The sequence below is a fragment of the Phyllostomus discolor genome, chromosome 6 (genome assembly GCF_004126475.2).
Source record: "Phyllostomus discolor isolate MPI-MPIP mPhyDis1 chromosome 6, mPhyDis1.pri.v3, whole genome shotgun sequence".
Classification (NCBI taxonomy): domain Eukaryota; kingdom Metazoa; phylum Chordata; class Mammalia; order Chiroptera; family Phyllostomidae; genus Phyllostomus; species Phyllostomus discolor.
In genome coordinates, this window is record NC_040908.2 from 163,835,865 (window position 1) to 163,858,625 (window position 22,761).

Genomic DNA, 22,761 nt, shown 5'->3' on the forward strand with positions numbered 1-22,761 from the left:
ACATCATGCTTGTGTGACACGGGAGCGTAGACCACCGCGTCGAAGGGGCGGTGTGCCCAATTCCTTTGGACCGCTCTGGGGCTTTTTTTCTAGAGAGGATGAGTGTCTAACCGGAGCCCAAGTCTGAAACCCTTTGTTAAACTGAAGTTTCCTCCCATTAAATCACCTTGCCGCTCAGGGAGGCTGTTCCCGTGAGAAAGGACACTTAGTCCGAGGGCCTGCGACGGGGCAGGGGCTTCGGGAGAACAGCCCTTTTCCTTCCACCTGACAATTTAAAACAAACTGATGGGACAAACGCCCTTTAAGCATGTTCAGGTCTGAAAACCTTTTACCCAATTTTAGAACAGGATGAATTCTGCTAAGTGAGAAAATTAAGAACCCTGAACCCAAACTTCAGGATCACCATTGATCATCTGCAAGGTAAAAGTGGGGGCAAACCTGTCTTTTCTCACAGCGACTGTTCAGTACCCCCACCCAGCACCCCATCATTCTAGAACTCTACTGGAAGGCCCCAGGTGCCAGACACAAACTGCCCCAGCCATTCCCTGTTGTGATAAGCCGGGGGCCAGAAGCAGGCTGAGCCTATTCCTCCGTGGCCAGAGAAGGCACCACTGATGAAGGCTGCATTAAGGTCTTGGGAGGGGAACTACTGGGGGAAGGAGGGCTGTTACCAGGCAGAAACTAGAGGAAACCGTAGTGTTAATTAAACTAGCAGCTTTATTGCCCTTCAGGGTCCCAGTCTTCACTTAAGGAGATTTCGAAGTGCTTGAGGGAGGAAAACCTGTAAGAAATGATGGAGATCAGGGAACAGGCCTTGGGCATCCTGGAGTGGGGTCACAGTGAGCAACGGGTCAGCCTGGGAGACAGACGCCACAAAGACCAGGAGCGGCTCAGCCTCTGGCCTCTGTTCAGCACCACTCAATCCTCTCAGCTCCTGGGTTACTCGAGCCTCGGTCGCCAGCCACTCTGCTCCTGTGCCAGCACCGCCTCCACCGCCTCCCTTGGTTTGCTGCTGCAAGCGTCTCCGGGCACGCCGCCGCCCCTGCCACACGCGGTGCCCCAAGGCGCAGCGCCAGCTCACGGACGAGAGTGACTCCCCCTTCCCTGTCTCAACCTGGGACCCTTCTTGGGCTGCCTGAGGTCCTTTGGGACCCTGTTCTGCCAGCACCGCGTGGCCTGACTGCTCCTCTTCTCCAGTGGCTAGATGCTTTGCAGTTGTCAGGGGAGGCTCCCCTGACTGCCCAGGGCTCCGCATGGCCCAGTCCTGCACTGTCTCTCCAACCTCTATAACCATTTCTTCCACCCCATCTTTGCCATGGTCCCCTCCACATCCCTGCTGCTCGGGCTCCCCCTCCTCAGAGCTTTTTTTCTGTTCTTCTAGTTTCAATCTTTTGCGCGATCCTCCCCGGGGAGAATCCCCAGTTCCACCTCCCTCTGACCGAAGTCTCTTGGTCCCCTGTTCTATATGGCAACCCAGTGCTTCCCTTAACACCTGGGCCAGGGCAGCAGTGAGCTGGGAAAAGGGCGCAGGAGGTAAAGGGATGGGCGTTGCAGACAGCAGAGAGCTGGGGGAGCTGGGCTGCAGAAGGGGGAGCAGCCCCCAGTCCCGGCCCCGGGAAGAGCGCTGCTGGTACTGGAGGCTCCGGCAGTAATTGGCTGCCGCTCGGCAGCAGTTCTGTAGCCGCCCGGCTACCCTGCTGGTTACGTTGGCGGCCACATTGTGACTCAGGTCAAAGGGGTCCTGGAGATTCATGGGGCCCAGGCGCAGACCCTCCCAGAGATTAGAGGGCAGGCCTTCTGCCACGGGCAGTGCCTGACCCTCCCGCAGGGACAGCAGTGAGCCGCGAAGATCCCAGCCAGAGACGCAGGAGAAGAACTGGGCTAGCAGGGAACCTGGAGGAGGAGGAAGACCAGGGAGAAGGGGTTACTTAGAGGCCAGAACTGATGCAGGCCCTGAACCAGGACCGTTCTCTTAGCAGGACTTTCTTTTTCCCTTCTGAGTGGCTCAGGACAGGGGCCAGAAGCCAGGCCTCTCAGATCCCTATAAACGAGAGGCCACGCACTCTCTGTTCCCCTGGAAACGTCCTTCCCCAGATGCGGCTCTTCCCTTGCTAGCAGTGTTAACCTGGGGCAAGCGGCTTCATTAATTACCCCAAGGCATGGTTTCTTCATCTGTGAAATGGCAGTAACGACACTAGCTGTCCGCCAAGGCTGCTGTGAGAACCACGCCCGGCACGTGGTAACCATGGGGCGTACACGTATGCCCAGCTGCTGTGATTAACACCTTTCATCCATCCCCACACTCACTCAGGGGCTCCTTATTGGTGCTGGGCTCCAGTCTCGAGGCGTCTCTGGGGAAACTACAGTCCCAGCCGTCAACCTCCACCTGTTCGCCCTCACCTGTGAAAGTGAAAAAAAGGCTCGGGTCAGCCTGGAAGCTGGGAGCTGGAAGCCTGGGGGGAAAGGAAGGGGAGGGGTGGAAATGAGGGTGGCAGCAGAGATCTCGTTCCCAGGGTGGCTCAGGGCGTCCCCCTGAGACGAAGAGGAGGAGAGATGACGTTCACGGGGTGGAGAAGGTGGGGGCCGGGCTGCTGTACCTGCTTCCTGGGTGAGCTGGGACACAGTGGGCAACACAGGGGGGTCCCTGGTCTGAAGGAAATAGATCACGAGCAAGGTCAGGGCGTAGTTATTGAGAAGGGGGCCACTCCCTGGGTAAATAATCAACAATTCATTAGATTAGAGGTGCTTCCGATCCCCTCCGGGGTGGTCTTTCCCAGCCCTGCCCCCCTTCTCCTCTGCCCCAAAGCCCCAGGTCCATCCTGACTCTCACCTGACAGCCCTCGACCCTGAGCCCAGCAGCGGACGGTGTACACGAGGGGCCGCACTCGCCCGTCCAGCTCAGAGCAGAGACTCAGGAAGCGCGAGTTATGCAGGGCCAGCCTGGGACAGCGAGGAGACAAGGACATCAGGGCTCAGGAACCCTCTGGACCTACATCACCCCCAGCTCTTACTCCAGACTTGCGTAAGGGGAGCGAGGACTAAGGCCCAGAGGGCATTTCCAAAGGGTTTGCTGACACACTGGTCTTGTGAGAGGGTGCACAAAGGACACTGCATCCTATCTGCCGTGTGTGCCTGTCTCGGACACGGAGCGTGTCGTCGTAAGACTGCTCGGAACCTTGGGTGTGCACAGAAACAAAGACAGGGGAGGGAGGGAGGGGAGGAGGAAAGGAGAGAGAGAGGAAGTCGGGGAAAGGGAGAAAGCTGTTTGTATTTATCTTAGCATTTCCCAAACTTATTCAACCATGGAACTCTTTTTTTTCTCCTTTTAGATTTATTTATTGATTTTAAGGACAGAGAGCGAGGAAGGGAGAGGAAGAGAGAGGGAGGGAGAGAGGCACAGACAAACATCGCTTTGCCATTCCACTTATTCATGCTCTCACTGGTGGTTTCTCGGACGTGTCCTGACCGGGGAGTGAACCCCCAGCCTCGCTGCATCGGGACAACGCTCCCACCCACCGAGCCAGCCGGCCAGGGCTTGGAACTCTTTCTAAATCCCTTAAAAACAGTTTTCCAAAACACACACTTTATGAACACTGAAGTGGAAGCCGCACAGGAGCAGAGTGGCTGGAAGAGGGAAGGGACCAAACATGGACTACCTCGAGGCTTGGCGGGCGCAAGAGCTCCCACACCAGGGTTCCTGCCCCAGCCACCCCAGAATGCTCAGTGGGCCTCCCCAACCACCCCCCTAAACAAAGGTACCGGTTACTGAGGGAGACGTCACCATGGAGACCTGAAGGCCGATGGCAGAACTTGACCACGGGACGCCGGGCAGAGGGCACAGTTTGGACTCTGTACACTCCCGGGACGCAGCCCCGAAGAATGGACCCCACCAGCTCCAGCATGGCTCCCTGCTCCGTTTTCTCCCCCTTCAGGGCCTCTGCCAGTTCCAGAGCCTTCCCCAGGTCCCCCTCTCCCTGGTCCTCCTGCAGTGGTGAGGCTGGAGGCAGGGACTGGGGAGAAGCGAGGGTCTCAGAGGCCAAGGCCGAGTCCGGAGTCCGGGGCGCCAGAGAGGAGGAAGGGATTTCTAAGTCCAGGGCTTCCGAGTCTTGGGGAGAAGATGGAGGCTGCGAGTCTGGAGGGGAGGCTGGGGTGCAGGCCAGGGCTTGAGGGTCCACTGGGGATGCAAGGGCCGAGTCCAAGGACGGAGACTCTGGAGCCTTAGGCACTGGCTGTGGATGGAAATGAGCTGAGTGAATTCCTCTCCCGCTGTCCCCTAACCAGGGAACATGCCCATCCCCAAGACATACCTGTGACTTACTGCTTATTATGGGCCAGGCCCTATTCCAAGGCCTTTATACGTATTAACTCATCTAATCCTCACGATACTTTTTTAGAATTAAAAACAACCTTTTAATCCCATAAAACAAATGGTCTGTATTAGACAGAAACGTCAGTCAAGAAAGGCCAAAGATGGCAGAGCAACCGTCCCAGGGGAAAGAATACTGAAGACAGCAGGACAGTCCGCCGTCAGGGCAGCCAGCAAACGGTTGTGTGCGCTCATGGCTGGCAACGCCTCACACTCAGGCCAGGGGAGCGCCTCCCGAGCCGGGCACCTGCGCTGTGCTCACACACCGGAGCCCTCCCACCGCGGGTGGCGCGCCCCGGAACACCAGGTGACTCCGCAAATACAGGGTGTGTGTGTGTGTGTGTGTGTGTGTGTGTGTAAAATGATGAAAGAAATGTTCTCTCTCCCTCCCACCCCTCTCTCTAAAAATAAATAAATAAAATCTTTTAAAAAAAGAAAAATACAGATAAGCAATCAAGTACAACCCAAAAATTACCTTATTGTATGTCCTGTCGTATATATTTTTTTCAAAATAAAATATTATACATGGCACTTTGAAATCTGGGTTTTTCCTGCCACAAATGCCAACTCGTTTGCATCCTGTCTGTACACAGCCACACTCATGTTTCTCAAGCTACAACAGCCCCTTCAGGTAGGCCCTGCCATCCCCTCTAACAGACCAGGAGCTGAGGCAGGAGAGCCTTCGTGCCTGCCGGAGTCACACGACCACTCCCACCGACAACTTCCCTGGCACTCACCTGGGGCTCCTCCAAGTCTCCCAGATCCAGGAAGAGGTCGAGATCACAGCCATGGACGTCAAAGCTGTTTACAGAAGAGCCAAAAGGATGGACCACACAGCCTGGGTGCCGAGCAGAGAACAAAGGTCAGAAGACGCTGACCGAGGGGTGGAAGGACGTACGGGGCACGGAAGAGCAACCGGATGAACCCCGTCAGCTGAGGGAGCACTAAGGATGCGACCCGGGGCAGGGAAGCACAGGGCGGGCAGGGCGGGCTCAGGCACCGTGACGGCGGTGGCTCACCAGGGAAGAACTCCGTGAAGACCTCCTGGATCAGGGCCACCACGAGGCTCCGAAGCTGGCGCTCGGCCTGGGACAACTCCCTCAGCCCCACCAGCTTTACCATTTGTGCCCCCACGTCGGGGGCCTCAGCCAGTGCTGTGGCCAGCTGGTGACCGTCCGGGGCAGCTCCTTTGGGCGATTTGGAGGCCGGTCTCTGGAATTCTTTCTGTTCCCGTGGCCGGACGCGCAGGCGGTGTCCTCCCAGGCTGTGCTGGGGCTGTGACAGAACAGCTTCCTGGGCGCCCACATCCCCCATCTCCACGATGGCAAACACTCCCTGGAAAATCACAGCAGGGGCGGGGACGGCGGTTTTGCACCAGGAACCCAAACACGCGGTCTGACAGTGGGCAGGAAGGCTGAGGTGGGGGGCACCGGATAAGCCGGGAACATGTGTCGCTGTGTCTGGGACAACGGGGAGCACATTTGGAGACGCAACGCTCCCCTTCGCTCGGATCCCACACGGGTCACGTGCACCCCTGCTGGCCTCTGCGACTCTCGCGTCACCCATTCCAGTGTCCCCGCCTCTCCCCGGTGACGGGGTCTTCCCTGGTTTGACTCTGGCCCACCCCTCACTTTGCCTGCTTTAACTAGACTCTTTTCACATTGATCGAGAATCCATGTAACGGACACTATGCTAAGTGTAGACATAAACACATAAACACTGCCTTTGACTAACTCACCACCTGGGAACAGTAGAGATGCGGTAGCTGTGTTGCTGTGATTTGAGCTCAGTAACATTCATTGGTCCGTATTTTTTTAAAAACTAAAATGTTAGCAGGAGCGGGAAAAAATACTGCTTTAGGGGGAAAAAACTACATTTTTTTTAAGCCTACAGCACCAAACATCCCCAGGTGGTTAGTTCCCTCCAAGTACTAACCAGGCCCGACCCTGCTTAGCTCCCCAAGATCAGAGGAGATTGGGCGTGTTCAGGGCGGTATGGCTGTAGACAAAATCTACATTTGTACTTTTATGTTCTCTTCCATGGCAAAACTACAGCCCCCTGCCTGTTTATGCCAAGCCACCCTCTACAACCCGGGCTGGTGGGGCTCAGTGGACTGAGCGCCAGCCTACAGACCAAAGGGTCATAGGTTTGACTCCCAGCCAGGGCACATGCCAGGGTTGAAGCCAGGTTCCCCAGTGTGGGGTGCGCGAGAGACAACCACAGATTGATGTTCCTCTCCCTCTCTTTCTCCCTCCTTTCCCCTCTATTTAAAAATAAATAAAATAAAATCTTTCTATAAAAAAAGAAAGAAACCCTCTACAGTAATCAAGACAGTGTGGTACTGGCATTAACATACAACCCTGGCTGGGTGGCTCAGTTGGTTAGAACGTCATCCTGATACGCCAAGGTTGTGGGTTTGGCCCCCGGTCAGGGCACATGCGGGAATCAACCAATGAATGCATAAAGAAGTGGAAAAACAAATCGATGTTTTCCTCTCTCTCTCTCAAATCAATTAAAAAAAATAAAACGGACAGAACTGCAGATAAAGGAAATGCAATTGAGTCTCCAGAAATAAATCTACGGGCAACTGAATTTCAACAAAGGTTGGAAATGAATGGCCAAGACCATTCACTGAGGACAGCACAGTCTTCTCAATGCAAGGAGCTGCGACGCGCGGAGAGCCACACACAAAAGAACGGTGCTGGACCCCTCCCTCTCACCATTCAAAAGTGAACCATTGTGGGGGGCGGGTACAGCCTCACCAGCACACAGGCCTGAGTCACAGGTGGGGAATGACTGACAAAGGGTGTGCATTTCTTTAGCGGGTGACAGAACGTTCTGGAATTAGACAGTGGACATGACTCCAGGGCCCTGTAAGTACGCAGTACCCCCCATCCGAGATTTCACTTTCCGTCCTTCCGGTTGGTTACCTGTGGTCAGCCCTGGTCCAAAACAACCAAACAATGAACAATTCCAGAAATCAGCAATTCACCAGTTTTAAACCACATGCCACTCTGGACAGCCCCGTGCCACTCTGCCCGCCCCGCCCCACCCCGGCCAGCACATCTGCGCCACACAGGCCATCAGCGTGTCCGTCACTTCGGTGCTCCGCAGGGCTCGTGTCCCAGCAAACATGCTTTCACTTCACAACGCCGCCTTCACGTGACTTCCATTACAGCGCACTGTCACAACTGTCCCACTTCCTCATCAGCTACTCCCGCCACTCTCCCACTGTGCCCAGTTTGTAAGTTAAACTTTACATGTAGCAGACGTGAGAGTATAAAAAGTGCTGCGGACCCCCGGACAACGTGGGTTTCAACGGAGCAGGTCCACTTACGTGAGGATTTTTTCAGTGGACCCGTGCAGTGGAATTTTTTTCTATTGATTGATTTTTAGAGAGAGAGAGAGAGAGAGAGAGACACCAATTCATTGTTATGCCCACCGATGCATTCACTGGTTCCTCCCTGTGGAGTTCACGAACAATTTCTAAGTCTCATAAGACTCCTACAAGACATGTATTTATCTTCCCATTTTATAAATTAAGAAACCAAAACTTGCCCCAGCTGGTGTGGTTCAGTGGATTGAGCCTATAGTTACGTGTAATCATGTAGTAGAGCCCTGGCCAATGAGACACAAAGAGCAGCCTACTGAAGAGGCCTGTGGAAAAGATATTTTCCTGAGAAATAAAGAAAAGGGGGCAGGGCAGTCCGGCCCAGCAGGCACTAGCCTTTTATGCTCTGCCCTTCACCTTGCCCCTTCTCACCTGAAGCTGTGGCAGCAGCAGCATCACATCTAGGAAATGTGAGCCACGTGCCAATGACAGGGCAGGAGAACAGTGAACCCTGGACTGCCTGCCACGAGCCATTGTGGGTCAGTTGCTGGGTGCGATCCCAAAGAAAAACAGATGCTGTCCCACTCTAAAGGAAGCCCTGGAGTGCTGAAGAGAGGGGGTCACCTAACCCGCGCCCACGTGACTAGGGTGCAGATCCAACGGTGAACTGTCTTCCAGGGACTACAGAGACGCGGACAAAAGGTCTGCATGGAAGCAAGACAAAAAGGACCGCAAAGCACAAGCCTGTTTGCCCAGCACTGTCCAGAGGGCAGAGCGTTCTGACCAGGTAACCTCAGTGCCCCTCAGTGTACATTGATAAACTGCTAGCTGGTTTATCATCCAGTCTCCGGTGGAATTAGGATATATCTCCCAATGACGTGGCTTTAAAGCACCCACTTCATGGTCATTACTCATTTTAACTGTCTACTTTCCCCACTACTGTGAGCTTTGTGCAAGCAGGGACCGCATCTACCCTGTTCGCTACTCAGAATGCAGCTCTCAGCACTGTGCCTAGGACAGTCAGCAGTTAATTCATACTTGGCAGGCCCTGACTGGCTAGCTCAGCTGGTTAGAGCGTCATCCCAATACGCCAAGGTAGCAGGTTAGATCCCCGGTCAGGGCACCTATAAGGAACAACTAATGAATGCATACATAAGTGGAACAAAATGATGTTTCTCTCCTCCCTTCCTCTCTCTTTCTCTAGAATAAAAAAAAAATTTTAATGTTAAGTTTTAATAAATAAATAAATGAATAAATAGCAAATAAAAGACTGACTAAATAAGTAAGTGAACTACAAGTGTCCCAAGGACTAGCTCTGGCGAACTGAGAAAATTCAAGTCAGGTGGTATTCACACAGCCAGCCAGCTCAAGTGCTCTGGTGTCCACCATGCACCGGCCACAACACATTGCTGGTTTCTCTCTCTCACTTATTTTGGTATGTCCCACATGTGACTACTTCCCCTCAGAGCCATTCACTCTACCTTGTCCTTATCCATGACGACACTGGCCACAGGTCCAAATGCCTGGAAGTACTCAGAGAGCTGCGTAGAATCCACATCCCGGGGAAAGCCACTGACAAACACACTTCGAAGTCCCTGGGCCTTTCGGGCAGCTCGTAGTTCCACCAGATGCCGGTGCTTCCGGCCTCCCAGGTGGGCATCTAGGCTGGGACCTGCAAAGGCAAACATGACACAGAAACATCCAAATCACTCTTCCAAGCACTTGGCCCTGACTTTGTTCTCTGCATCCTAAATCCTACTTGGAAGCCGTAGAAAGTGTGAACTTTGAATAAACAAAGTCCTGGCTCCTTGCGCCTTCCTCTCTTGTCCGTCTTTACATGAAGTGCATTCCAAGTGGTTCCTAGAAAAACCGACTACAAGTATTTCTTAAACCACCTAGGAGTGCTAGGAAAAGCAACACCTACAAACTGAACCAAAATGAACAGGTAACTTATCCAAATCACATATAGAAGAACTAACTACATCAGGCCCTACGGGTCATCTCTGAGTGTGGTATCAAGATTACAAGTGGAGCATCATCCCAATATGCCACGGCTGAGGGTTTGATCCCAGGTCAGGGCACACAAAGAGTCAAGCAATGGCCCTGAGCGGTGTGGCTCAGTTGTTTGGGCATCATCCTGCAAAGTGAAAGGTCTCCCGTTTGATTCCCTGTCAGCACGCACGCCTAGGGCATGGGTCCAGTCCCCAGTCTGGGTGCGTAATCAATTGATGTTCCTCTCACACATGGATGTTTCTCTTGCTCTTTCCCTCTCTCTAAAACTAAATAAAATATTTTTTAAAGAAGAATCAGCCCTGATTGATGCGGCTCAATGGGTTGAGCACCGGCCTGCAAACTGAAAGGTTACCAGTTGGATTCCTAGTCAGGGCACATGCCTGGGTTGCTAGCCAGGTCCCCAGTTGGGGGCGTGCAAGAGGCAGTCAATCAGAGTTTCTCTCACACATCAAAATTTCTCCCCTCTTTCTCTCTCCCTTCCCCTCTCTCTAAAAATAAATAAAATATAAAAAAATTAAAAAGACAACCAATGAATACATAAATAAGTGGAACAACAAATTATGTTTATTTCTCCCTCATTTCCTCTAAAACCAATAAATATTTTAAAAAATAATAAGATTACAGAACCCTGGCTGGCGTAGCTCAGTGGATTGAGTGCAGGCTGTGAACCAAAGCATCGCAGGTTCAATTCCCAGTCAGGGTACATGCCTGGGTTGCAGGCCATGGCTCCCAGCAACCACACATTGATGTTTCTCTCTCTCTCTCCCTCCCTTCCCTCTCTAAAAAAATAAATAAAATCCTTAAATAAATAAATAAATAAATAAGATTACAAAAGCAAGATATGAAACCACACTGTCCAAGTTCAAATCCCAGCCCTATCAAGCCGAGATCATGGGCAACTTACTTAACCCCTCTTGCATCAGTTTCCTCTGATATAAAGTTGAGATAATAGTACATAACAAATAGATACAGTTCATATATAGCACTCGGCAGAGTGAGTCAGGTACATGGCGAATGAGGACAAAGTTTAGTTGCCATTATTTTTATTACATTTTTAGTCGGCTGCTTCACGTCATCAACGCCTACGTCCGGCCAGGAAAAAGGCCTGGATTTTTGGCTGGCCCTGTTGGACATAGCAGTAGAGCCATTCATAAAGGGGAAAAAAAGGACTATGAATAAATGCTTACTGACTAAATAAACCAATTTCGTCTCTTGGGAAAAAAAAAAAAGGAAAACCCTGTTTAAGTAATACCGTGACTTCAGACTTCAAGAGTGAAAACGGAGGTTTCATTGAACCCCGTGTGCTGTCATACAAGCACCTTGGCAACTTTTCCAAACCCACCTTCCGGTTATGCACGCCATGGTACTTCACCCATCTTTGCCTCTTTAGGGCTTCCCTCACTTAATTACTACCTTCTCTTTGACCCCACAGCTCCCCAAAATGTCTATAGGGCACTAAAATTGCCTCCATCTTTAGATCGTGAGCTCCTTCATTTTCCGAATCCCCTCTCACGGCAGAGGCCAGCCAAGTACCAGGCACGACGGGGATGTCCAATAGGCGGGGGTTAAAGGGACAATAAAAAGACGAAACTTTCGTCCTGGAGATTTCGGATACTGGAAAGGAGGATGTAAGGTGGTGCGACTTTCCCCACTCTCTAATACCTTGGGACGGGCGGAGTGAAAACGGAGGTGACTCCCACCTCTATCCACTTCGCAAGAACTATGACCTGTGACCCTAACTTTCTCTAGGATCCAAAGCCGAAAGCCCACAACCACCCCTCCTCACTAGCCACCGCTTACGGTTGGCAGTAGTGACGTGGCAGAGGCAGCAGCGGAAAGCCCCACGCGGCAGCGATTCGACATCCGAATCCACCGCCGCCATCGCGACTCCCCGGTACCGAACAAATGCAACCACTCCTGCCACCAGCGGAACTCAGCCTTCCAAATCTTGATGTACTCGGAAGCAACTTCCGCCAGCACAATAGGAAGTGACGTAAGGCGGCTAATCTGCCGGCACACTCCTCCGGAAACTAGGTTCCTTCGACTCAGGGTTCCGTTTCCAGCGGGTATTAAGGCTTTAAGTTCGTGGGGTTTAGGAAGAGCCGCCCATCCACGAGTCTTATCTGCATGCGGTAAGCCGATTGGTGTGCTCTGAGCTGTTCGGGTGCTGATTGGCCCAAAGAATCGTGAATATTCATAACAACAGACACTGACTGGCGCGGGGTTGACAGCCAGCTGTTTCCTTGCTGGTGGTCCTGGGCGGGTTATGCAGTGCTTTAAAGGGCAGTAGAGAGAGACCCGCGCGGCTGTATCCTCAACCCCATATTTATCTGGGGAAATAAGCCAAAGGATGGGCAGCCTCCACGAAGCCCAGGGCTGTCCCTGGACTCCCAACCGCAGTGCTGTTATTACTCTCTCTTTCTCTGCCCTCCATGTACCCCTAGCCCTGGCTGGAGAGCTCTGCCCAACCCATCGTCACCTTCTGGACTTCAAGGGGCCACAGCCAGAACGCTGCAGTCGGATGATTCCAGCTTTCTTTCCCCGATAGTGGGCTGCACTCACGAAGGGCCAGAGCCACCAGCCCACTTCAAGGCATGCAACAGACCCTAGTATGGTAGCAACTGAGTAAAAGACACTGGAGGGGAAAACATTGCTTTCCTCCAGACTAGTATAGTGGTTAGTTTATCCTGACACTACAAATGTAAGCTCAGGACAAAGAGAGTACGGGACCTGGGGAGGCCCTAAGGGCAGGGACCTTGAGATAGCGGATTGTCATATGAGCTATGCAGCTCTTGCTGCAGTTATCCGCTCACAGCTGTGGACGGTGGAAAGAGCGCTGGACCTGAGGCAGACTTCTCAAGGTCTGAAACCTTGAGCAAGTCACAACTGCTGAGGCTGTTCCCTGTCTTTAAAAGAAAGCCCAGGGAGCACCTAATAGACTTCTTGATCTCCTGAGATGTGTAGACCCTGAGAAAGAAGATGCCTACTAAAAAGGGCTCCTGGTGGCTAAGTGGGCTCAAATTTTCAAAAAGCCTAACAGCCATTTTTAGAGGGATTTCTCATGTAAACTGCACTTTACAAGAACCCTGCACAGACCTGCCTGCACCGTGTTTCTGCCATCTGAGGCAGCCCTTATAAAGAGTTCCTGCCCAATCAGGACAACATCTTTTGGACCAATCAAACTGCAAAGATTTGGAGTCCTCATTTGCAATGAGGACAGACCAATCAGGAACAGGAGCAAGGACTTCCATCCATGTAAGTCAGCTCCTCTGTGGCCCTGAGTGCACTCTGAAAGGTGGGTTTGCCTGGCAGAGCTCGGCTGTTGATGTTGTGGAAGACAGCAGCAGCAGCACAGAGCTGTGTAGTTACAGAGGGGCTGGGCCAGTTAAATTGGGGGCTCCTATTGGCATTGAATTGGCACCAGCCATCGGCTGACACGTGCTTCCATTGGGCCTACCTCAGGTGTCTGCCTCTCAAACCTAAAAAGACAGAAACAGCAATAGAATGGACCCTGATATTAACACAGTTGCCGAGGCTAGCCTCGGGGACCCATAAAGCAGCATTCTGTGCAAATATACCAGAGGTAGGTGGTAAGACCCTCTCCAAGGTGGGCTATGTCTTGCCCTGGCCTCTAGCAACTCCCAGAATTCCAAACGTAAAAGGGAGCGGGGTGTTGAGTTGGGAAAGAACACACGCTTCTCCTATGGAGGAGTCCCATCCAGAAAACCCACTCAACTCAGCTGCTTTGAATAAATCTGTCACAATGGAGCTCCAGCAACACAAAGAGCTGGGGAGCAGTCTGGGTGCCACGAGAAAGCTGGCTGGAGCAGGCCACCTGTCCAGGCTGCGTATCTCCTAAAGCTGTTCCCAGGGCAAGTCCCAGCTGAGCTTTTTTTTTTTTTTTAATTGTTCTTTTTTCCTTTTATTTTCCTCATTAAAGATACTCCCCCCACCACACACGCCCATGGCAGAGAACAGCTGAGCCAGGAGAAGCTGAAGAAAACAGCTTTTTATTTGTTACTATAAGAACCAATTACAGAATCCAAGGTTTAAAAAATGGACAAAAGATCTTTATTTCTGAGAATTGGCGTACAAAAGGCGAAGGGGACCGGGGAAGGGAAGGGAAGAGTGAGCGTGGGCTGACATGGATGCCAGCTGAGGGGCCTCAAACTATTTAGGAAAGTCCGGACACCGGACAGGAAGAGAAACCCCCAATTAGGAAAAACAAAAAACAAAAACCAGACAGACATGGCAGTCATGGCAGTGCACGTCCCCCGCCCCCAACCAGGTGCTGCCACCTGGTATCTTCCCCTCCCCCATCCCCTTTCACAAAGGGAGGCAAAATTTTTAAAAAATTAAAAAACCCTCCCCCTAAAACTGTCCACGACAACTGTGGGTCCTACCCCCCAAAACAGGCTAGGTCTCCACAACGGGCCAGGTCCCTGCAGGCAGCCTTCCGTCACCAGGCGTGGAGAGGACAGGGAAGGGACAAGCCTTGAAGCGGTAACACCAGAGGGCAACCCCTCCGAGGACACACTTGCGCCCTGCCACCCTCGCTCCTCACTCCCTTGGACACCAGAGGGCAGGGAACTCGGGTGACCCGGGCACCCACCCTCCAGCTTTCAGCCCACCTCCCTTGCCCACAGATGCTCAGTCCTCCAGGACAATGGGCTCGTTGGTGCTGGCAGGGTGCGAGGGTGCAGGCAGCGAGACTGGGGGCCTCACTGCAATCAGAGGTGGCTTCACTTTCAGGGGCAAGTTGGGCCTGCGGGCAGCTCGCCGCATTTCCAGGTGGGTCAGAGCCTTCCGCAGGGCCCTGCCAGGAAGAGAAGAGGAGGATCAAGGAGGCTGAGACCCTCGAGTTGAAACCCCACAGACCACACTGCAATCCGCCTGACGCGCTGTTTTCTGGCACCCCCACTCTGCACCCAGTCTTCCTGGAGGTGGTCTTGCTCAGACACTATTTCCCTTACCTGCCAACCCAGACTGCCAACCTTTCAGCACCTCCCAGGGTGGGCTCCCTACCTGGTGTCTTTTGTGGCCACGAACACCACAGGATTGGGGGCATCAGCTGGGTTTAGTTTCTGACGCTTGGCTGCTGGCTGTGAGCTTGAGCGAATCCCTGAGGCCAAAGGTCTTCCATTGGCAGAGAAGGGGACCCCTGCCCCCGCCATCTGGAAAAGGGTGGGGCAACACAACGAGAGGGGGAGGGGACTCTCTCAGACTCTCATCAGCCAGCAAAGCCCACCCAACTCAGCGGGGCCCACTCCAGTTTGTCAACTCACAGTCTCATAGGCCCGTTTCACCATAATGCTCCCCAGCCCCCGGTTCTGGGTCAGCTGGTTTCTGTTGATTGGTGTCTTGGTACCCCGAGGTGTTTTTGGTTTCAGAGGTGCCTGGGCCACTGCCAGGTAAAAAAAAAAAAAAGAAAAGAGAACTTAAAGAACTTTTGTATGTTCTTTTCTCTACGCAGTTTCCCACGGCATCCCTAAGAGTAGTGATGGGGGACAGGTCTGACAAGCCATTACCAGTAGAGTTGACCCTTGAACAATGTGGGGGTTAGGGGCACCAACCCCCATATACACTGCAAAAAAAAACCATATAGCCTTAGACTCCCCCAAAACTTAACCAGTATTTCAAAAATCACACAGGAGTGTGATCTTGTCAAATCAGTATGGTCATGCCGGATAGCTCATGAGAAGACATTGTCCACCTACAAGGGGACAGTGTGCCAGACTGAATCTCCAAGGGCTGAATTGGAAAGAAGAAAGCAAGGGGAGAAAAGGTTTCGACAGTAAAAGGACGGAAAGCCTGCCACCACCCGAACCGGCTCCCCACCCCACACCCACCCTGTATCCGCAGCTGCTTCCCCATCCCATACCCAGATCTTTGACGATAGTTGCCAGGGGCAGCCGCACCAGGGGGTGAATCTTCAGTGGAGTCTTGGCGGCCTTAGGAAGTCTGATGGAGCCTGGAGAACAAGGCGAAAGCTTGGGAAAGGGCTTGCCTGTGCAGGCCTCTTGTAGGACCAGCAACTACGTCTAGTTTCTTCACAAATCCCTGTGGCCAACTCCCCCCGCTGCCACCAGACACCCAGAGAAACACTCCTCTCCGGCCAGGGCAACCGTAAACCCACCACTCGCCCCGGCACTCCTGTCCTTACACTCCGCCTTGATGGCGTTGGCATTGATAGGGGCATAGGGTCGTCGGGCAGCCCTCCTCGGCTGTAACAGGTCCCTGCACATGCGCCTGGCAAGACGGGTCAGCTTCGTGGTCTGGAGCAGGAATGTTTGCCTGTTCTTAGCCAGCAGCTTGGCCCGGTTGGCGCTGGTTGTATAGGGAGAGAGACTTTGGGCTTCAGGTCTGGACAAATGACCCCTCGAGTGTGGCTCCTGGAAGGACACAGAAAAAAGGGAAAACACAGACAGACACTGAGACTCCCATTTTCCTTCCATTCTCTGAAGAGGGCAATTTATTCCCGACTGATGTCTACTGCTCTCCCGACCTACCTGGCTCCTAAACCACCCCCCCTCAACCCCGGCCCTCCCACGCACGTCACACCATTACTGTACACGGAGCTGGGTGCTCTGGCCTTCACCTCAGTTCGCGTCAGTGTGCCTACTGCTCTCCCCCTCTCCCTGTCCCCCACTGGTCCTTACTGTGGTGCCCCGAGCAGCCCCCTCAAGCTGGGTCGGGGTCTTCAGTCCCCCATACTTCTTCCAGTAGATCCAACAGGAAGCACAGAGGCGGCACTGCATGTTGGGCGGGCCCCAAGCATACCACTGAGCAGACTGTGTGGCTGTGGGAGCACAGACAGGAGGCGGAGGTCAGGGGGGACAAGTGCCACACGACCCCCTCAGGTTCCTGGGTCGGAGCAGATCTCCCGCCCCCTCAGCATCCTGTCCTCCCCCGGAACTCACTGTGGCAGCTCTCGCAGGTCAGGCCCTTCTGGAACCCGGCCCCGTTCATGCCAGGTTTTGAGCCCACGGAGATGATCTGGTTAGGGTTTGGCTTCGTGCTAACAGGGGCGGGGAGGAGTAGAAAAGAAAAGGATTCAAGGAAAAGAATCTATATCCACCTCGTCTCTATAATAATCTGGCCCTGTCTCCCGCCCAGCCTTCTTTACTGACAAAAGCACAGGCTGGGGAAAGAAAAGGGCAGCACGATAAGGCTCCCTGTCCCATCACACTCACTAGGTGGGGATGTAGACCTGCTTCAGTTTGCTGTCCGCTTCAGCAGCCTTCAATCTCTTCTGCAGGAAGGAGACAAAGAGAGGGATCAGAGCATCTCGGCAGGAGGCCGCTGGCCCAGCCTCCCCAGCCCGGACCGTACCTGCTGAATATAGCGGTCTGTGGTTTTCCACATGTAATAAAACTGGACTATGCTGGCGAGTGACTTCCAGGGCAGCTAAGGAGGGCAGAGGGAACAAGGGTGAGCTCGCATCTGGCTGCAGGTCCTGGCCCCTTACCTGCCATCTCTTCCCCCACCCCTCCAAGCTCCATCCACTTACAAAATCCTGGCGGATATCGTTGAAATCCTTCCCGTACTTCTCCAGGGCCTCCTCAAATAGCATGGCCTCTGAGGCGGACCATTCTTCCATCTCATCGCGGCAGAGCACGGGCCCCCCCTGGGGCACCAGGGTCGACATGGCCTTCGCCAGGTCATAGCCGTTCCTTTGCAATGTATCCATTGCATGAAACTACAAGAAAAGCAGGAAACAAAGCTCATGACCTGGACCCCTCGGCATGCTCTCCTGCTGCTCTTTAAATGAACCCACTAGCTCAGAGGCACCCCCTCTCCTGTCCCTGGGCTCTGTAGCTCCCCACAAGGCCCAGCCCACCCGACCACCCACCAACTCCTGCTCACCAGGGTGATATCTCGAGAGGCAGCGGCTGCACTCATGTGCAGGCTTGGCTGCCGAATGGAGCTGCTGCAGTCTAGGGCTCTTGCGAAGGTCCCCACCGCCCTAAGAGAGAAGTTGAGAAGTCAGGAGGGAAAGAAGAAAGCACAAGTGGGCAGAGGAACTAAGCCAGATGAGAAAAAAGGACGACGCCCATGCCAAAACCATAACGACGTCCATCTCTTAGAATGGGACTCAGAACTAGATCCACACCTCCCTCAGCCCACCTTCCCCATCCACCCACCCCTCACCGGGCCACCACGAGGAACTGATCAATCTGCCGGTCCGTGAGCGGGTTGTCTGGGTCCCAGACCTTCATCTCCATCTTCTGTTGGTTCCGGTTGTCAGATTCTCCTGGGGAATGGGCAAGGGCATCATCATCAGGGACAGGGGAGGGAGAACAGTCGGTATGCTGATGCTCACAACAGCTCCTCGCTCCTCCTTGTCTCCTGACTGGATTCTGCCAGCCACCTCCAGTCTCAGACTTCTCTTCCCAACTGTGCCCACTGCTGCCCCCCCACCACCCAGGTTCCTGAGATCACATTCTGTCAGGGTCACAGCACAGAGCCATGCAGACTGGGCACGGTACAACCCCAAGGCACTCGATTCACAGGGACTCTGATGTTAGATAACCCAGTAGCTGTGCAGTCTGTCCTGCTGCTTACCCTCTGCCAGGCGATCTGGGATTTCAGCTTGGTATTTGCACCCAACTCGGATTTCACCCTGATCAGCCAGAAGGGTCTTCTGCACAGGGTCAAAGACCAGCGAGTAAAAAAAGCAGTCCTGCAGGCGGGGAGAGAGAAGGTGAGCAGGGCCGCAGTCCTCACCGGCAGGGGCCGTGTCCGAGAACCCCCCAGACAGGCGGTCTGCCAACTGTACCTGGTCTGCCTGTTCCTCTCGCCTCTTGGGGCAATACCCACTCCCCTCCCTCTTCTCCCAACACCTCCTTCTCACCTCCTTTTCCAGGTACTGGCTCAAGATATCTGTCTCATTCAAGAGGGTCACACTGCATTTTCCCCTATAGGAGAGAGGTCAGAAGACTCTGGGTGAGCTCCTCATTCCTTCTCCACAGCAGCACCCTCCCCGCCCCCCACATACACCACCCCTCCCTCCTCTCCATCTTCTAAGCAAGTGCCCCCCAGTGGTCCTGCCTGTCCCATACCGTATGTGGGTGGCTGGTAATGACTCGAACTGCCGAGAAAGGAAAAGCTCTCGGTGTTTCAGTTGATGTCGCTGCTGCTCCGACACCCCGGGCTGCTTTGATTCCTCCTCAAACTCCCCTGGGAGATTAAGGAGGAAGAAACCAAGTCAGAAAGCAACCCAGAAAGAAGCCACTTGGACAGTCTGGCCCGGGGAAAACATTCCCTGTCTCAGCTGTTTTTCTCACACTCCCCAGGCACTTGCCTTCCATACCCTCACCCTGCCAGCTCTCCTGCTTAGCCCTCTCCCCCATCAGAGATGTTCCTAACCCTCCCTCACTAATGCTCTTAGGAAAACGCTGCTCAGAGTACAAAGGATGCCGCAGAAACACATCCCACACCCAGGTGGCCAATGCTCAGACGCCGTTCATAAAGCCCAGATCTGCGCACCTCAGGCCCTGCAAGAATATCACACTTGTCTCTTTCTCGCTAAACCAGCCTCAGGTCCAGAAACTGAGTAAGATGAAAAAGCATCGCACAAGGTTACGTTCCACACTTCCTCTTTTCAGAGTTCAGGAGGCTCTGCTCTTAAACATCACACGCAACCCTAACTATCCCTCACTTTCTGCTTACGGTAGCTAAGTTGGTTTGTGGGGCTTTCCAGGACAGCATCTCTCAACCCCTGCCAACACCTCCTCCCCAAGGAGCTGTAACTTGCCCTGAAACCTTGGTGGAAAGGGTTAACCTGGCTGGGCGCCAACCAAAGTGGGAGGGGGCAGAAGAGCCACAGGCCCAGGCTCATTGGTGCATTGTTCCCAACCACCGGGAGAAGGGGGAGTGCAACAGGCCCCACCCCCGCCTGTGTGCTCCGGAAACCCTGTGCAAAGGGAAGGGGGACCACACCCCCCACCCCCCTTCTGATTGGACAAGGCCAAGGTCAGCCCCTGCCAGATGGAGCTGGAAACCCCAGAGGGCCAGAGAACTCGTTAGGCCCAGCTTCTCGGTAACCCCTTCATGCCCAAAGCAGCTTGAAGCAAGCAGAATAATTTAGGGAGGAGGAACAAGAGGAAGAGAAAGAAAACCAAAGCAGGAAAGGAAAAAGAAACTGAAGAAAATTAAAGGGGAGATATATATATATATATTTAAAGTTTTTATTTATTTTAGAGAGGTGAGGAAGGGAGGGAGAAAGAGAAGGAGCGAAACATCAATGTGTGGTTGCCTCTAGCACACCCCCTACTGGGAACCTGGCCTGCAACCCAGGCATGTGCCCTGACTGGGAATCAAACAGGAGATATATTTTTTTGAAAGATGAAAGCAAGTGTCACAGGTTCGATTCCCAGCCAGGGTACATGCCTGGGTTGCAGGCCATGACCCGCAGCAACTGCACATTGATGTTTCTCTCTCTATCTCCGTCCCTTCCCTCTCTAAAAATAAATAAATAAAATCTTTTAAAAAAAAAAGAGATGAAAGCATAAAGGGAACGAATATAGGGCAAAAGGAAAAGAGGTAAAATGGAGTGGAGGGGAAAACAAGAGATGAAAGAAAAAAGTGCAAGAAAGCTTTCCTCGCTTCCTATGCTGTCCTTCCAAAGTGTCCCCACCTCATGACCACAAACCAAGCCTGCCTCCCTGCTACGCAGGCTTCTAAGCACAGTCTCTTCCTCTGCACCTTGCCTCAGTCACCAGCCATCGGCCCCGCTTACCCAAAGCTGCCCCCCCCCGCAAGGGCCCTGCTTCTCTGAAGCCCCTCATCCCCCATTTAAATGCCACCATCTCTCCGACACACATCGCTCACACGTGCCCACTCACACACTAGCCGTGCCCTGGCTCCCCTCATCACGGTCTCGCCGCCACCCTGCCTCCAACCCCAGCGTGTAAAAACAGGCTTCCCTCCACAGACCAGGCACTTCCCACCCCCAGACTCCCACCTGTGCCTTGGGCATGCTACCCGGGGAAACACCTGCAGGGACATGCCCAGGCCTTAGACCAAGGGGAAAGGGGGAAGGGGGCCGGGGGAGGGGGGGGGGGGCGGTGAAGGCACAGAGTCACTCACTGGCATTACTGTCAGCCAAGCTGTTGAGGCTACTAGAAATGTCCCTTCGCCGGAAAAGGCACACCACCTTTGCCTCCACGTTTCCATTTGCAGTCTAAGAGTGGGGGGAAAGGGCCGTGAAAATTGGTCACTGGAAAGCAGAAATGCACAGAGGCTAACAACAGTCAGTAAGTTTCTCAGGGGTGTAGAAAACGCCAAGAAATGATGAGTATGAGACACATTTAAGGACACACTTCCAAATCCCTTCCCGTGGCCCCCAAGAGATAGTATAGTCAAGCTCCGCTAAGCTCTCAATAGCCTTTCCTGAAAGCAACGACAAAATGAATGAATGAATATGAATGGGTACTTAGGATAGAGTCCTCTGGCTCTCCCACCTTAAGCTAGAGACCTCAGGAGAAAGACCGCTTCCGGGAAGGGGGGGGGGGGGACTCTGCTCCACTCACCTTGTTAAGCTCCTCAATCCGTCTAACCAGGTAAGGATTGCTGGAGGAGTTCTCAAAATAGACGTAATCTGCAGGAGAGGGTGGGGAAGAACCAGGAAGATCAGAGGAGTTCCCGGGCAGGAGGAGAGCAAGAAGGCCTGGCAGGGCCGAAAGGAGATAAGGATCCCGGTAGACGGGACGCTGAGAAGTGGAAGTAGAGAGACTAACAGGAAATAAGGGATGCACCCCCCACTCCCGACCACCTAGTTCTAAAATTAGATATGTCACTCAAAAGTGAGCCTTAAGGACGAAATAAGGAGCAGCGGGTTCACCTACAGTTCCCAACTCAGCGATGGAGTTCCACCCCAGTCTCAGCGAAGCAAGCAATTGTTCACCCTAGCGCAGGGCCCCCACCTCTGCGAACCGCGGGGTACAATAACGTCCGGGGAGAGGAAACCTCCCGGCGGCTCCCCCGCAAGGGGTTAAAGCGGTCGCCCCGGGCCCTTCGCGCCCCATGCCTGCTTGTCAGTTCCCTCGGAACCACTTTCCCGAGACCCGCTCCCCGACGCGGGGACCCCCGACGCAGCCCCGAGAGTGCCGTCGGGGCTGTCTCCGGCCTCTCGGGGAGCCGAGGCGTCGGGACGCGTCGCCGTCCCTGCACCCTGGCACCCCGTGCTCCGGGTTCCGGTTCCGGTCCGCGCTCGGGACCCACGCCGCCGGGGGCCGAGCCTCTCCGGTCCCGGCCCCCAACTTCTCCCTCCCGGGGCCCCTGCAGCCCCTACGCCCGGTACTCACCCCCCACCCGGTACATGTTGGCCGCCATGGTCGTTCCCGCCGCCGCCTCCGGCCGCACAAAGGGGTCCGGGAGACTCGGGGAGTCGGGGAGGGCTCGGTTCGAGGCGAAGCCCGGACGGGGCTGGCGCTTCGCTGAAGTCTCGGTCGGGCCCCGCGCAGCCGGCACCTCCGCCGCCTCAGCCGTCACAGTTCATCCCGGCCCGCGCTGTCGTCGCCGCTGCGCCGCTACCGCCTCACGCCTGGGACGCCGAGGCCCGCACCGGTCCGCTCGGCTCCTTCCGGACGAGCTCGGCTACCGCCGGCCCGGAGCCAGCTTCCGAGTCCCGGGCCCTCGCGGAGCCCCCACCAGACGTTGGGCTCTGCCGGCAGCGGGGAAGCCGGGCCCTGCCGGCCTTGGGGCTCGCCTCCTTCCGGAACACCTTCGGCGGACCGGGAGAACAAGGCCCGGCGCTCGGCTCAGGTCGGAGAGCGAGACCCCGCAGATCGGCCACTTCCGGACGCGGCTCGGCTCCCTCCGGCCACCGGCGGCCCCGCGCTCGGTTATTTCCGTTGCAGCTCCGCCCCTCCTCCGAGGGCGGGAGACCAGTTGGGCTTAACTCTCTCCTCGCCACGCCCACGACTCCGCCTCCGGCCACGAAAGACGCGCGCGCCTGTGCGCCTCGCCGGGTTATTTGCCTGTCATTTGCATGACTGGCCTACTCTCCCTAACCCTTTCCGCGCTCCCCTTTAGCTGCATCCCCACC

At 54.4% G+C, this 22,761-nt stretch overlaps 2 protein-coding genes and 1 pseudogene across 2 annotated transcripts; all 3 read right to left on the reverse strand.

Moving 5' to 3' along the window:
* Window positions 1-682: 682 nt before the first annotated feature.
* On the reverse strand, window positions 683-11,683 carry TUT1 (terminal uridylyl transferase 1, U6 snRNA-specific). Its single transcript, XM_028515936.2, has 9 exons — window positions 11,511-11,683; window positions 9,179-9,369; window positions 5,386-5,701; window positions 5,104-5,204; window positions 3,760-4,229; window positions 2,831-2,940; window positions 2,598-2,708; window positions 2,308-2,400; window positions 683-1,893 (listed from the first exon to the last, which is right to left on the reverse strand). The coding sequence occupies exons 1-9, from the start codon at window positions 11,590-11,592 to the stop codon at window positions 743-745; spliced, it is 2,625 nt and encodes an 874-aa protein (XP_028371737.1). The 5' UTR covers window positions 11,593-11,683; the 3' UTR covers window positions 683-742.
* Window positions 6,251-6,372, reverse strand: LOC114501036 (annotated as a pseudogene).
* A 2,016-nt stretch (window positions 11,684-13,699) lies between the features above and the next one.
* Window positions 13,700-22,701, reverse strand: MTA2 (metastasis associated 1 family member 2). The gene is made up of 18 exons (XM_028515287.2): window positions 22,019-22,701; window positions 21,245-21,312; window positions 20,802-20,895; window positions 18,773-18,890; window positions 18,565-18,628; window positions 18,276-18,393; window positions 17,862-17,964; window positions 17,577-17,676; window positions 17,221-17,409; window positions 17,043-17,117; window positions 16,904-16,962; window positions 16,631-16,728; window positions 16,370-16,509; window positions 15,874-16,102; window positions 15,592-15,681; window positions 14,996-15,114; window positions 14,736-14,884; window positions 13,700-14,526 (listed from the first exon to the last, which is right to left on the reverse strand). The coding sequence occupies exons 1-18, from the start codon at window positions 22,044-22,046 to the stop codon at window positions 14,361-14,363; spliced, it is 2,007 nt and encodes a 668-aa protein (XP_028371088.1). The 5' UTR covers window positions 22,047-22,701; the 3' UTR covers window positions 13,700-14,360.
* Between the last annotated feature and the right edge of the window lie 60 nt (window positions 22,702-22,761).